Raw genomic sequence first — 13966 nt, 5'->3', positions numbered from 1 at the left:
AGTCCCTGTCCTCAAGGAGTTCCACGTATAAACAAGCCATAAACAGGATAAATTAGAGAAAAATCACAGAAGGAAGCAAAAGCATTAAGGGAGAATCAAGAAAATATTCTTTTAGACAGTGGGATTATAATTGGGACTCTAAGGAAGCCAGGAGACAAAGATGAGGAGGTAAAGAATTCCAGGCATAAGGGAGAGCATAGTTGGAGGCATATCTTAATTAAGGGAGGAAGAAGGGGACTGACTGCTTGCTTGCCCAGTGAGATAGGCTCTAGAAATGGACAGAGCACTGGGCCTGGAGCCACGAAGACTTGAGTTCAAATCCAGCCTCAGATACCTTCTAGCTGTGTGACTGTAGGCAAGTCACTTAACCTCATAATAATAGCACCTACCTCTCGGGGTTGTTGTTGCGAGGATCAAATGCGACAATAATTGTAAAGCACTTAGCACAGTGCCTGGTACACAGTAAGTGCTATATAAATGTTAGTTATGATTATTAGCTCTTCTCCCCATTTCATAGATGAAGAAGCGGAGATTCAGAAAGGTTTAGTTGTTTACCTAAGGTCATACAGTAGTAAGTGTCAGAGCCAGGATCTGAACCCAGTTTTCCTGATTTCAGGTCAATTCAACCCAACATGTTTCTATTAAGCACCTTTTGAGTACAGAGACACTGTGTAAAGGAATACAAAGACAAAAGACAAAAATAGTGCTGTACTGAGCTACCTCTCATAAAGAACTTTTCTACCAACCACCCTCACTCTACAGATAAGGATAGTGAGGTTCAGAAGCCTGACTCTCTCTGGTTACATAGACAGTAAAAATCAAACTCAGCTTTCAAGCTGGGTCTTGGGACTTCAAGCCTTGTGCTTTTTCCTCTACAGCAGTTGAGTAGGAAGGTTAATCACCTATGTGCCAAGAATTGTGTTAAGTGATTTACAACTATTATCTCATTTGAACCTTTTGAGCAGCCCTGGAGGTAGGTGCTTTTGTGTGGGCAGCAAGGATACAGAACTAGAGTAGCTCACGGTTAAGGAAATCAGCATCAGCACGCAGCCTGCGGGAAGCAGCCAAAATGGTCCATTTGGCTAACCAAGTTCAAGTGCAAACATCGAGCTTCCAAACAGCAGGAGGACGGGAAGGCAAAGCCACCTTTAGTTTATAATATTCTTTCAACTATGGGAAATGGTCTAAAAGGCTGACAAAGCCCTTTAAATAAACTCATAGGATGTAGATAGCACAAAGCAACCCTATAATTTTCTCAAGGTCTAAAACCAAGTAGTGATGCTCCAGAGCTATAGCATTTAAAAAGTCATACACACGGCTCATTTCTTTCTGTGTAGATTAAAAATAAAACAAACAACCCGCCACCATTTTAGTTGGCATGACAAAAGAAACTATTTTAAAAGCTCAGCTCTCTGGCTGTAGCCGTAGGACATCCAACATTTCCATCCCATTAGAAAGAAGACTGAAAGAAAGATTTTGGCTTTTCTCTCTTGTTCATCTGAGATGGGAGAAGATAGCATAACCTGGGACTGTCTAAAGCTTTCCCTAAGGGCTCCATAACCCAGATTATAAGCTTTGTAGGAATAAAAAGAAAAAGCAAGAAGTCAGGGGAATCTCTGACTATCTTTCCGCTTCCTTCTTTTCTCCTTCTCTCCCCATATATGTAGTATGCTCTAAGGAAAAGTTGCTGGGAGTACAGATTGCTATAGGCACTGTGATTTAATGGAACGATTGTTGGATTTGGAGGGCCTAGGTTCAACCCCTGGATCTGCCACTTAACCCCACTGGGCCTCAGTTTCCCTATCTGTAAAATGATGAAGTTGTACTTGATAAGCTCATAGGCCTTATTGATAGTTAGACAGGTTGTGACCTGTGTGAGTATAAGACGATATTATCAGAAAAATGAAATCATATAAATCAGACCCTTGACAAAGTGACACAATAGATTCGATTTTTAATTTGATTATAATATCGAATTTGAGATACTATTGGTTTTATTAAATAGTTTACTGATTTTCTAATGCCATCTGCAATGAAAAAACCAAAATTTCTAAAAGCCCCCAAACTGATAAGTGTTTGATTTGACCCTGATAAAACAAGTTATTTTGGGATACGCAGGACAAGATACTACCTTCTCAACTCCATGAGTTGCTCAGAAATGAGGCATAAAAGTTAATAATGAACACTCAGCAGAGAAGTTTAGTGATTTTTTTTCCTGCCAATTTCCTTTGTCATTTACAAATTACTGTAGGTATGGAGTTGGGTACCTTGATTTCCTTGAGGCCAGGGACTTAAAGACAACAGATTATAAGGCATTCACAAAGACAAAAGCACCTTGATTAAATAATCATTTGGCTGGTAACCTCCTTACCTAACTGCCAAAGAAGACATCAGCTGACAAATGTTTTAATAAAGGCTTGAGTAGGGTGATTGGTTTTGCCCTTAAGAAGCTATTTTTTTTTCATGTTGATTATACCAGTTTACTTCCATCTTAAATTATTTCATCTCTAGTACATAAGCCCCAGCTGACTGGACTTGTCTGAACCTCAGCAGTAATCAAAGATAATGGGATAAAATTTTGACCTTTTGACAAAGAGTAGCTGTTTGACACTTTGCTGCCTCCCTCTTTGCAGAGAGAAGAAAACAGCAAAAGCAGGACTCCCTTTCAGTTTATATATGTATTTATAAAGGGAGAAAATAGTTTCCCTTAGCCCAGGAATGGGGAACCTGCAGCCACCAGGCCACATGTGGCCCTCTGGGTCCTCAAGTCAATGCCCCTTTGACTGCAAGGGCCGCACTTGAGGATCTAGAGGGCCACATGTGGCCTGGAAGCCTCAGGTTCCCCACCCCTGCCTTAGCCTCTAGGAAAGGGATTCTTTGCCTTTTCTGTGTCATGGTTCCCTTTGGCAGTCTGGTAAGTCCTATGGGCCCCTCCTCAGAATAAAGATTTTAAAGGCATAAAATAAAAGATACAGGAGCACAAATGAACCAGTTATACAGAAATAGTCATCAAAATATTCATATTCATAAAACAAGCTCATGGAAACCAAGTTAAGAACTCCAGCTAGGATATCATAACTCCACAAATTAAGAATAAAAGCTTATGTCATTACAAAAGAAATATTATGAGTGAAAACCACCCCCACAGAACAGTAGAAACCTCAGTAAGGATATAATTTTGCAGCCACTTTGAAATAATGACTAAAACAGCATTTATTAAATGCTTACTATGTATGTGCAAAGCACTGGAAATATAAATAGAAAAGAAGACAGTTCCTGCTCTCAAAGAGTCACATTCTGATATTTAACACATATAGGAGGTTTCTTTTGTACAGCACGTACATAGCCTATTCACTGTCTCCATAAGAATTGCTTCCTTGATGAAGAAGTATGGCTGCAGGGGCCAGTGGTCTGGAGAGTACTCCTATTCCCAGGGATCTTGGCCTTACCTGCTAAACATTGATACTTGGTCAAGGGTTGATGGTAATAGGAATAGAAATTTCCTTGATAATGGCTTCTTCCATAGCTGAAGACCTGGAGGAGGGGTGGGGAACCTTCTACCCGGAGGCCATATGTGGCCCTCTAGGTCCTCAAGTGAGACCTTTTGACTGGATCCAAATCACGGACAATTTCCCTTCATGGACAATTGGTCTGACTTGTTGGTAATGGTGGTGATAGTGGAGATGGAGCATTTATGAAGTACCTACTATATGTCAAGCATTGTATCAAATGCTGGGGATACAAAGGAAGGTTAAAAAAACAGTCCAAAAAACAAACAAACCAGTCCTAATTCACAGTCCAATGGGCCCATTGGCTCTACACAATTTTCCCATGAAGATGTTCACACTTCTTTTCCCATCACCATATCCACTGTCCTCCTTGCAGCATCTATAGACACTTCCCCTGCAGCCCTGGTAAGCACCTGTGATGCAAAGCCATCCTCTCTCCCTGCCCGAGACAAAATTTTGTGGTCTCTATTCAAATAGTTATCAGGCATTGACTATGTACAAGGCTTTAAGGAAGCAGTATATATGGCAGAAAAAAGACCAGACTTGGAGTCATAGATTTAGAGGTGTAAGGGGTCTTTGAGGTCACCTAGCCCAACTCCCTCACTTTACAGATAAGAAAGCTGAGGTCAAGACAGGTTAAGTGACTTGCTTAATGTCACATTGTTAGTAAGTATTTGAGGCAAATTTGAACCCAAATTCCCTTCAAGTCTGGTCTTCCTGACTTAAAGTCCAATTGGGCTCAGCAATTTACTCTGTGACCTCAGGAAAATGCTTTCTAACTTCAGACCTTAGTTTCTTTTCTGTAAAATGAGGGGATTGGGCTGGTTGATCTAAGACCGGCCCGGTTCTGAAGCCTATATGGGTGACACAAAGATAAATAAGAGGGTAATTGTGTTGTGTAACCATCTGTGTAACGGTATTACACAAAAAATGCTTATTGTTCAGAGGAAGATGCCACTGAGATTAGGGCTGGCTTTATGGAGGCCAAATTACTACACTAGGCCTCCATTTTATCTAATGTATAATACAGGGGTGGACCAGGTCCTTAAGATCCCTTTCAAGATTAACATTACACAACTTCATAAGATGCCACCTTCCTTAGTGCCCAGTATCCTTCTGCCTTCTATAACAACCTACTCAGCAAAAAAAAGAAGCGAGACTCAAGCATAAACAACTGGTGCCTTAATGGGGACAACAAAGAAGCAAAGTTCTAAGTCCCAACCTCTGAGCAATAGATTGCCTCAGAGTTACTGAAAATGGATCCTTATCTAGTCATGTACTGTCAGCAGATAGAGCTCTAGGCCTGAAGTCAGGAAGACTCATCTTCCTGAGTTCCAATCTGGCCTCGGACACTTTTGAGTTGTGTGACCCTGGACAAGTCACTGAACCCTGTTTGCCTCAGTTTCCTCATCTGTAAAATGAGCTGGAGAAGGAAATTCCAGTATCTCTGCCAAGAAAACCCCAAATGAGGTCAGAAAGAATTGGACAGGACTAAAATGACTGAATAACAACACTATCTCAAAGGCTATTAATAATAATGCAACTCCTACCACGTGGTTAGTCTGTGAAATATTTTGACATTAAAAAAGTCAGAAGGTCATCCAGGGAAAAGGAATCTGAAGATTATTTTCCATTTGAAAGTTTGGAAACTTATGCCCAAGATAAAAGAATGGAGTTTCTACTGTAGAATTCAAGGGATGGGATTAGAAGAGGGGAGTGTACCCCTTTATGTGACAATGCCCACCATTTTCTGTCATTAACCATGTCTATATAAACACAGCCTAGATCCTATAGATTTAGTTCCAGCTGATCTTTGTCTTTAAAAAACTGGGAGAGGGGGAAATATTTAATTAAAATAAGTAGGGGGGGAGGGGCAAGGATTTGTAATGGTGGTACCTATACAAAATATGATTGAAGTGATTGATTACATTTGACAGTAGCTGATGGAAAGAGGTGCCTAATGTTTTTTTCACCTTGTACATGATTCTCATTTACCAAGTTTAGTTTCTTTAGGTTTTGCCCACTCAGAGTTTCCTCCTACAGATTTTTTTCCCCCTTTGCATTTAATGACCTGAGAAAAGCTGCCTCAAGATTCTGGCAGGTAAAAAAAAGAAAGACAAAACCAGAAAGGTGATTTTTCAATGCTTAAAACTTTTCCTTATGCAATCATCTATCACCATGGCATAATTTTCAAACTTCAAAATTTCACTGAATGTAATGGAAACCAAAACCTCAGTAACTGTTCCATGTATTAAGGAGATCTGCATCTCCTAATTCATCTAGAACTTTTCCATTCTGTTGAGAAATATGTATATATTAGAGTCAGCCTGACTTAATCAAGTGTTGGGCTTACCAAGACTTGAGTTCAAATCCTGCCTCTAACAAGAGCTAAAATGACCCAGTGAAAGCATGTCACTTAACTTTTCTGGGCCTCAGGCAACTCCCTAGGACTTATTTACTAAGATCTGCATGGGCTAAGGCAGCCCCAAGCACCTGGAACTCACTAAGCTAACCAAATCACAGTCCCTTCCTGTATTTGCATATATGCATCATCCTATAATGTTGATGAGTAAAATGGAAAATCATTTCTTCCTGGCAGTAATAGGCTGTAACATTCTCAGGAAACTAATGATCTGGATTCTCATCTTATAGGAAGGAGAGTATATTGGCAAATTAAAATATCTAGAAATAGGATCTATTTCTTTCGCTGTTTTCAAAATAGAAATTCTGATTGTTATTTGCTGACTGAAAGTGTGTTATGGGAGCCAGTCATTTGATCCAGCACATAGCCCAACACAGGCTGGCCCTTTGTAAGCACCTTCCATAGTCAGCCCTCACAGGGTAAGAGGGGTAAAGTGGAAAGAGCCCTGAATTTGGAGTTACAGCACTTGGGTTCATGTCCCAGTACTGGTAATTGTTAGCAGTATGATTTTGGGTAAGGCTCTTTATTCACCTCCTTGGACCTACATTTCTACATCTGTAAAAGTAAAGGGGTTATAAGTGCTGTATTTGGAATCAGAGGACCCAGGTTCAAATCCTGGGTCTGCCATTTTCTATTCATTGACCTTGGGGATGTTAAACTCTTTGGGCCTTAGTTTCCTTATCTATAAAATGAGTGGGTTAAATTAGATGACCTCTAAGGTTCCCTCTAGCCCTAAATCTGTGACACTATGGATGGATAAGACTATTTCAGCCTCAGGATTCTACTTTAGTTTAAGGTTTGCAGTCCTTGCTGGGCAAGTGGGACAAAACTCCTTTGATGAAATTGTTACAAGCCACGGGCAGAGCAATGAGTCAGTTTCTATCGGAGAGGAGGGGGAGGGATTTGGACTAGCCCTGTCTTCTGCCAACTGCTCCTGGGACCCTGTGTTCCTTTGGAGAGTAAAAATGTGAGCCGAGCCACTAATGGGGCATGACTGCTGCTACTGCTGGACACACAGATGGTGGACCCTTATATCTGAGCAGTGCCAGGGTCGTGGGGCATCTCAATAATGTCTTTTATGATTTTTTTATTTCATGTAGTCAGTGTAAACTATAACATGACTGCGTTTCCTTGGGGTTCCTATGGAATAGGCAAATTGATAAGAATCTTAATGAGAAATGAGAGGAGCAATACCTAAGTATGGTTGGAGATTTTCCTGAAGCAAATCTCCACTTGGGTAAAAATTCACAAGCCAAAATTGTGACACTTTATTAAATATTATATGCAAATGATCCTTTTATATTTTAAAACCCTGTCCCAATTCTAGAAGAATCTGGGCCAAATGGGGAGGGATTGGGGAGAAAAAAGAGGCATTGCATATATAACTACTTCCTAAATAATCAACAGATTGTTTAGGAATCCCTCCTTTACTGTGAAAAGTACCTACCACCCACCCCTCCAACCTCAGGTGAGGTAAATTATCTACTCTCCCTGTTTTCTCACATGGGGTTCAAAACTCTCATCTCAGTTGTACTCATTAAAAAAGAAGAAAGCGTAGCATCTGAATTGCTAAAGGCCAAGGAAGAGGCTGAAAGAATGCAGGAGAGAAATCAGGTTAAATATTATTATAGGAGTGGCAGCTAGGTGGCACAATGGATAGAGCTCGGGCCTTGGAGTCAGTAGGACCCGAGTTCAAATCCGAGCTCAGACACTTGACGCTTACTAGCTGAATGACCCTGGGCAAATCACTTAACCCCAATTGCCTCATCTCCCCCCTCCCCAAAAAAATATCACTATAGGGTTTGGGGAGGGAAAAAAGAGGATGGTGGAGAGGAGCCCTAGTAGAGGATGGAGGAATTTGGAATGGCTTGGCTTCATCTCACACTTCCCCTCAGTACCCTTCACCACTATTAGAGTGCATTCCTCTCTGGTTCAGCTTGGAGCAGAAGCATAGGGATAGGAGTAGAGAGGCAGAATCAAGGTGAATGGAGGTCTGCCAAGCACTGTGCTACTCCCACTCCACCGAAGCCAGAGCCCACCCCAAACACAGCCCACCACTCCACCACCAACAGCACCTTTCCCCAAATCAAAATTCACTGCACGCTGCCCCATTCTCAAAGTGATATCACTCTGTATAAAGGAGTTCATTGACAATAGGTAATAACAGGTTAATGAGATCAGTCTCTCAGGTAGCTGTAATCAAGTGGAGCTTTCTTCAAAAAAGGAATCAACAGAAGGGGGGATTCTAATTATCAATATTTAAAGAGAAAGGAGACTAAGAAGACAAGCTGGGTGCAGACACTTTTCCAGCCCTGCCCCAATCATATCAGGCCACATCAACTTTCCTTCTCTGTCTACTGTCTGCCTAAAAGCTACGGGAGCCCTGTGGGCTTAACTCCACCATAGAAACGGCATGCCTGTAGAGCCTCATCAATATTGCTTATCTGGCCTCAGTCTACCCTTTGCCCAGCACACCCCATGTGCAAGCTCAGTCTCTGGGCAGGACCAGTGCCCTTCCCACTCGAGCCTATCATAAGGCTATCGTCCCGAGTTCTTTGCCTACATCTCTCAAGTCCAACCTACTTTCATTCTTTGCCCCTCTCCAACATTGAGCGCGTTTTGAAATGCTTTCAGAAGTGAGCAATTGAGGACTTGGGCAATCAGTGGGAGGCTAAGTCCCCCTCTCAACTTAGCAGGTAAGTTACATTCATCACAGAAGGGAAAGTGAAAGGAGTTAAGAGAGCATCCCACCTGTCTAAAACCAGGAATTAAAGAAGCCGGCACACCCAGCCATCCAACCTTTACTGTCACAGGGACTTGGAGAGATGATCTAATCCTTTCCTCAGCATCCTATTTACCTCATCAAACCCATATCATCCCCAAAAGAGCCTGGGCCATTGTTCAGTATCTTCAGAGAAAGTTCTTCCCTCTGTAAAAACCAAAAATTCCTTCCCTGACACATAGCCCAAATCCCCAGCTTCCCTAGAGTGTGACTGAACCTCACTCCCGGCAGTAATCAAGCACACATTCCAGACGGCGAGCTGGTCTGGTTCCACCCCGAGCCGAGATCAGAGACACAGAAAGAAGAGGGCTTTGCGAATCCCCCTGGCTACTGTGAGCTTAGTAGACAAAACAAGGGAGGGGAGAAGAAAAGGCCACAGAGCTTTCACACCCTCCTCCTCCGCCAATTTCCAACCTCCAGTTTGGGGAAAGTGGGAGTTCTAGCTGCTGTTCAGCTGGGAGAGAGGGGGCCACAGATACCTGCTGGCAGTTCGACAGCAGGTATTGCGGCTGCTGGGAGGCAGCTGTCCCTGAGGCTGGGGAAGGCTGACGGGGGCGGGCAACAGCTGCTGCCATTGAGAGGGACCGGGGAGCAGCTTTGGCTCCTGGGGGGGGGTGGGGGGGAGGAGCAAGGCTGCAGCGCTCCCAAAGCAGGGCACGGAACAACGGGGCGAGAAACGAGACAGCCCAGCTTGGGGTGGGCTGCTCGGGGGGTGAGAGGGCAGTGAGCATCAGGGGTAGCCTCAGGGGCGTGCACGGGTGGGGAGAAAGGTACCTCTGCCAGAAGAGGGGACAACCGGCCAAGAGCCTGCGCAGCTCGTTCTTCAGCCTCCAGAAATCCCCATCCAGGTATCTGTGCAAGGAGGAGTCGCCCAGTCCCAAGTTCCGGGCGGGCTCTGGCTCCATTGTGCTGCTTTCCTTTAGGCGGCTCGGAAGCTGTGGCAGCGCCCGCAGTCGCGGCTCGGGGCGCCTCCACTCCCGGGCTCGCTCGGCCCCTCCTCGCCACCTGCTGACAGCTTCGCGGCTGCAGCGGCCCGAGCCCCACGGCCTCAAGCTGCTCCAGATGCGCCAGCTGCAGCGGGGGAGGCGGCAGCGGCGGTGACTAGGACATCGCCGTATTGCCACCTCTCCCTGGCCCACTCTACGTCACGTGGGTGATAGGCACATTTCCCCCCTCCCTCATTTCTTGGCAGTAAGCTCTCCCATTTACCCTTGTTCTTCACCTCTCCCGACCTCTTCTTTCACATTAACCTCTCTCCTCTTCCTACCTGTTCTTGCCTCTTTTTCTCTCCCTAGTGGCCTCTCCTCCATTCTTTTCCACTTCTTACTTCGCCCCAACTCCCAGGTTCCCTGGGCCCTCCACCTATTCATAATTCCCTCCAGGTGAGGGTCTTGGGGAAGGTGCTGACCAAAACAGGTACTCAGCCACCTGGGGAAGCTGGGTACTGAGAAATGAATGAAGTCCCTGCTTTAGCTTGTGGTTGTGGTTATCAGGACTGAATGAGATATACATAAAGCTCTTTGGGAACTATATGATATGTGTCAGAGATGATGATCATGATATGGTTGCCAACTACCCTTCCCAGACCACCCTTGTTTTCAGACAAGGAAGAGTTTATGCTATCCCTAAAAGGAAAAGGATGTGTCCCACTCTCAACAGAATCTCAAGTAAGCTTTGCCTCCCTCCACTGAAATTTCTATTTCATCTGTCCACAATTCTCAATGCAACCTGAGACCACAGAAGAAAAAGGGTGGCAGGTAGCAGGGCTGAGAGTGAAGTCCTTAAAATAAGCTTTGATGGCCCCAGGCTGAACTTGAGCACCCACAGTTTAGAGTTTTAGGGAAAGAAGATGAGAGAGGAAGAGGAAAGGGAAGATTGAGCCATTGTGGCTAACATTGTGTATTTTATCCTGGATGTGATAATCACTGGAGTTTCCTGAGTTGAAGGGAAAGGGGGAGGGTATGAGTGATATGTGTGCTGGTTTTTTTGTTTTTTTTTTTTTAACTATTCAGGACTCAGAAAATTCAGTTGGTATGAAGGATGGGACATTCATTTTGTTTGTGATAAGTTCCTATTAAAGCAGAAGAAAGATAAATGGAGGCAAGCAAGTATAGATAGCCCTTCTTTTCTTTACCTTCCTTCCTTCCTGGAGACTTGACCAGTACCCAAACTCTGCCTTGCCTCCAAGGCAGGCCTAAAACTGATCTACATATCTGATCATGAGGAGAACAGGGCTGCCTACTTCTTTCTCCCTCATACAACTCACTGACTCTAACTCAGACTCGGCCTTCTTTTAAAGAACTAGCTGGTACCCCTGAAAGCTTCTCCAGCAGAATTTAGCTCTACCTTAATCAGGCATTCCTAGTTGGTGGAGAGAATTTAGAGAAATTTGGAAAGAGATCAAGGGTGTGCCAAGCTAGGAAAGGTACAAGACTTAGATTACAGTTAATAACTCAAAATGGATTTATTAGATTCTTCTTTACCCAATAAGGAAAGTCAGATAGGTCTAAGATGTTGGTATCCTGACTCCCAGTCTGATGTTATCATCACAGAACTTTGCTTTTCTTCTAGATTTAAAAGTAAATTTAATTTCCTTTTTCTTTTTGGTTCGGGTTTTGTTCCCTTAACTTGCATATGATGTACACACACTGTTCGTCTTCAAGGTGGTATCCCAGATTGTGTGGGGGTGTGTTGGAAAAGACCAGCACTGTTTTCATGTTCAACATAACAAAAATTCTCTTATTTGGAACAGACTTGTAGAGGCTGGCCTGCTCTGCCCTTCTGCTTCTTAGACTTATCATTTCCTCAGTGTTTGTTGAAAACAGCTTGACTGTGGCTGCTGCTCACAGGCTGATCTGTCTGCCACTCCTGTTAGCTAGCAGTTCCTAGCTACGAAGTGTTTCATCTAATTTAAAGAGTTAAACCAATCCCCTCACTTCTAATCCTATACCCCATCTCCTGAGTACCCTGCCAGTGCTCCATCCATATCTCACTGCAGGAGTTCACTCCCTCCTCACCTTTGTGTTTTCAAATCCTTCAGGCCTCAGCTCAGGTGTATCTTCTAGAAGAATCCTTTACTGATGCCCTAAATTGTAGCATTCTCTCTTGCCTTCTCAAATGATCACTTTTTTATCATCTGTTTATATGTTGCATCCTCTACCTCTAGGAGAATGTAAGCTCCTTGAAGGCACTGAGCTAATCACTAGGGATACAAAGAAAGGCAAAAAACAGGCCTTGCCCCCAAGGAGCTCACAGTCTTAAGGGGAGACAATATAAAACAAATATGTCCAAACAAGTTACATAAGAGGGATAGGGAAACGTATCCGGTAGAAGGTGAGATTTTAGTTGGGACCTGAAGGTAGCCAAGAAGCAGAGGTGAGAAGGGACAGCATTCCAGGCATAGGGGACTAACCAGAGAAAATTCTTGGAACTGGGAGTCTTTTTCATGGAATAGCAAAGAGGCCAATATCACTCCATCAAAGAGTACTGGAGGCGGGGCAGTGCCAGGAGGTGCAAGGTGAAAGAAGACTGGAAAAGTGGGGGGGGGGTAGGTTATGAAGGGCTTCAGATGCTAAAAAGAGCATTTTGTATTTTATCCTGGAGGTGATAATCACTGGAGTCTCCTGAGTTGAAGGGAAAGGGGGAAGGTGTGAGTGATATGGTCAGACCTGTACTTTAGGAAGATCACGTTGACAGCTGGGAGAGCTTAGAATGGACTGGAGTGGGGAAAGACTTGTGGCAGGTAGACAAACCAGAAGTCTTTGGTAACGGTTCAAGAGTGAGGTGATGAGGGCCTATACTAGGTTGATCAGAGGAGAGTGGGTGGGGGTATATGTGAACAATATCATGAAGGTAATGTAACCTAAGTCCCAAAGTCCATTAGTATGGGACTCTCTCCTCATTGGCAGAGAGCAATTCCCCATACCTGGGTAAAGGGCAGGTGGGAGTTTTCAGAGCAGTAGAGAGGAGAGGTAGAGGCACTTCTGTCTCTGGTCTCAGCACACTCTGACCCGGCTCTTTTGTCTTTTGGAGCTCTGCATTTGCTATGGGTGTTTCTGACTTTCTGAGAGAAGTTAGATGATACCAACTCCATTTCAGGTTGCTAAAGGAAAAATGACTCCAGGAAGAAACCGACACAAGAGGAGCTAGCAGACTTTATCATGTCCCTATACTCAGCTTACTACACTAGAGAGAGACATTGGGGAATTTCCCCTCAGGTGATACCTGAGACACTCTGTCTCTGTCTGTTTCTCTGTCTCTGTCTCTGTCTATCTCTCTCTGTCTCTCTCTCTGTCTCTCTCTCTGTCTCTCTTTCTCTCTTTCTTTCTCTTGGTTGATCTGAGTTACTTTGCCCCCAGTGGGAGACGTCCTTTACTCTGTATTGTCTGGTATATATTCTCTTATGTATATTTTCTCTGATTTCTGTCTGGCTATCAATTTAGATAAATGGGTTTCTTTGCTATCTGTTATGTGTGTGTTCATGGTGGAACTGATATTTGGTGGGAAGAGGATCAGACCTTCACTATAGAAATTGGGATCCCTCCTTTCCCTATTAATAAAGAGTGATCAGAAGTTTAGCTCAAACTTGAAAACCACATTCCCTAGACTAACATTATTTAAGAGAACAGATATAATTCTAGCCTGCTACCCCTTCTCTCTGAAGGGAGCAGAGTCACCAAGCTTCTGACCCCAACCTCCTGATTCTCCTTCTGGCAAAAATTAAAGTCTCCCTTGGAGAAGAGTAGAAGGAGAAGGGGTTAGAGATCTCCATTCTGCCTCCCTTAGAACCACGTACATGATGCCCCACTGGGGTAATAGCAACAGATTGGATATGGGGGGGGGGAGAGAGAGGGGAACTAATGATGATGTCTAAGTTGCTTGGGTACTGGAAGGATAGTGGTATCCTCAACAGTAACAGGAAGATTTGGAAGGGAAGAGGGTTTAGGGGGGAAATAGTGAGTTCCATTTTGGACATGTTTAATTTAAGATGTCTACTGAACATCCAGTTCAAGATATCTGAAAGACAGTTGGAGATGTAAGACTGAAGTTTAGAAGAGAGGTTAGGACTGGATAAGGAAATCTGACCATAGAGTACAATGCCTGGGGCTTAATGCCTACTGAATTGAATTGAATTGAGTCATGCTTGAATGAAAGAATAATAATAATCAAAGCACTTTATAAATGTTATCTCATTTTTATCCTCACAATAACTTTGAGAGATAGGCACTATTACAATCCTCATTTTACAGATGA

The 13966-nt window shown here is 43.6% G+C and overlaps 1 protein-coding gene across 1 annotated transcript in view; it reads right to left on the bottom strand.

Annotated features, from left to right (window-relative positions):
- ACOXL (acyl-CoA oxidase like) overlaps positions 1-9681 on the bottom strand; it is a 521856-nt gene extending 512175 nt beyond the window's left edge. The window contains exon 1 of the mRNA XM_027853786.1: positions 9488-9681. Coding sequence (XP_027709587.1) covers positions 9488-9618 — 131 coding nt within the window. The 5' untranslated portion in view covers positions 9619-9681. The remainder of the gene's footprint in view (positions 1-9487) is intronic.
- Positions 9682-13966: the final 4285 nt, after the last annotated feature.

Source organism: Vombatus ursinus, unplaced genomic scaffold, assembly GCF_900497805.2.
Source record: "Vombatus ursinus unplaced genomic scaffold, bare-nosed wombat genome assembly UNPS02010219.1, whole genome shotgun sequence".
NCBI lineage: Eukaryota > Metazoa > Chordata > Mammalia > Diprotodontia > Vombatidae > Vombatus > Vombatus ursinus.
This window is presented reverse-complemented; position numbering and strand designations above follow the sequence as displayed.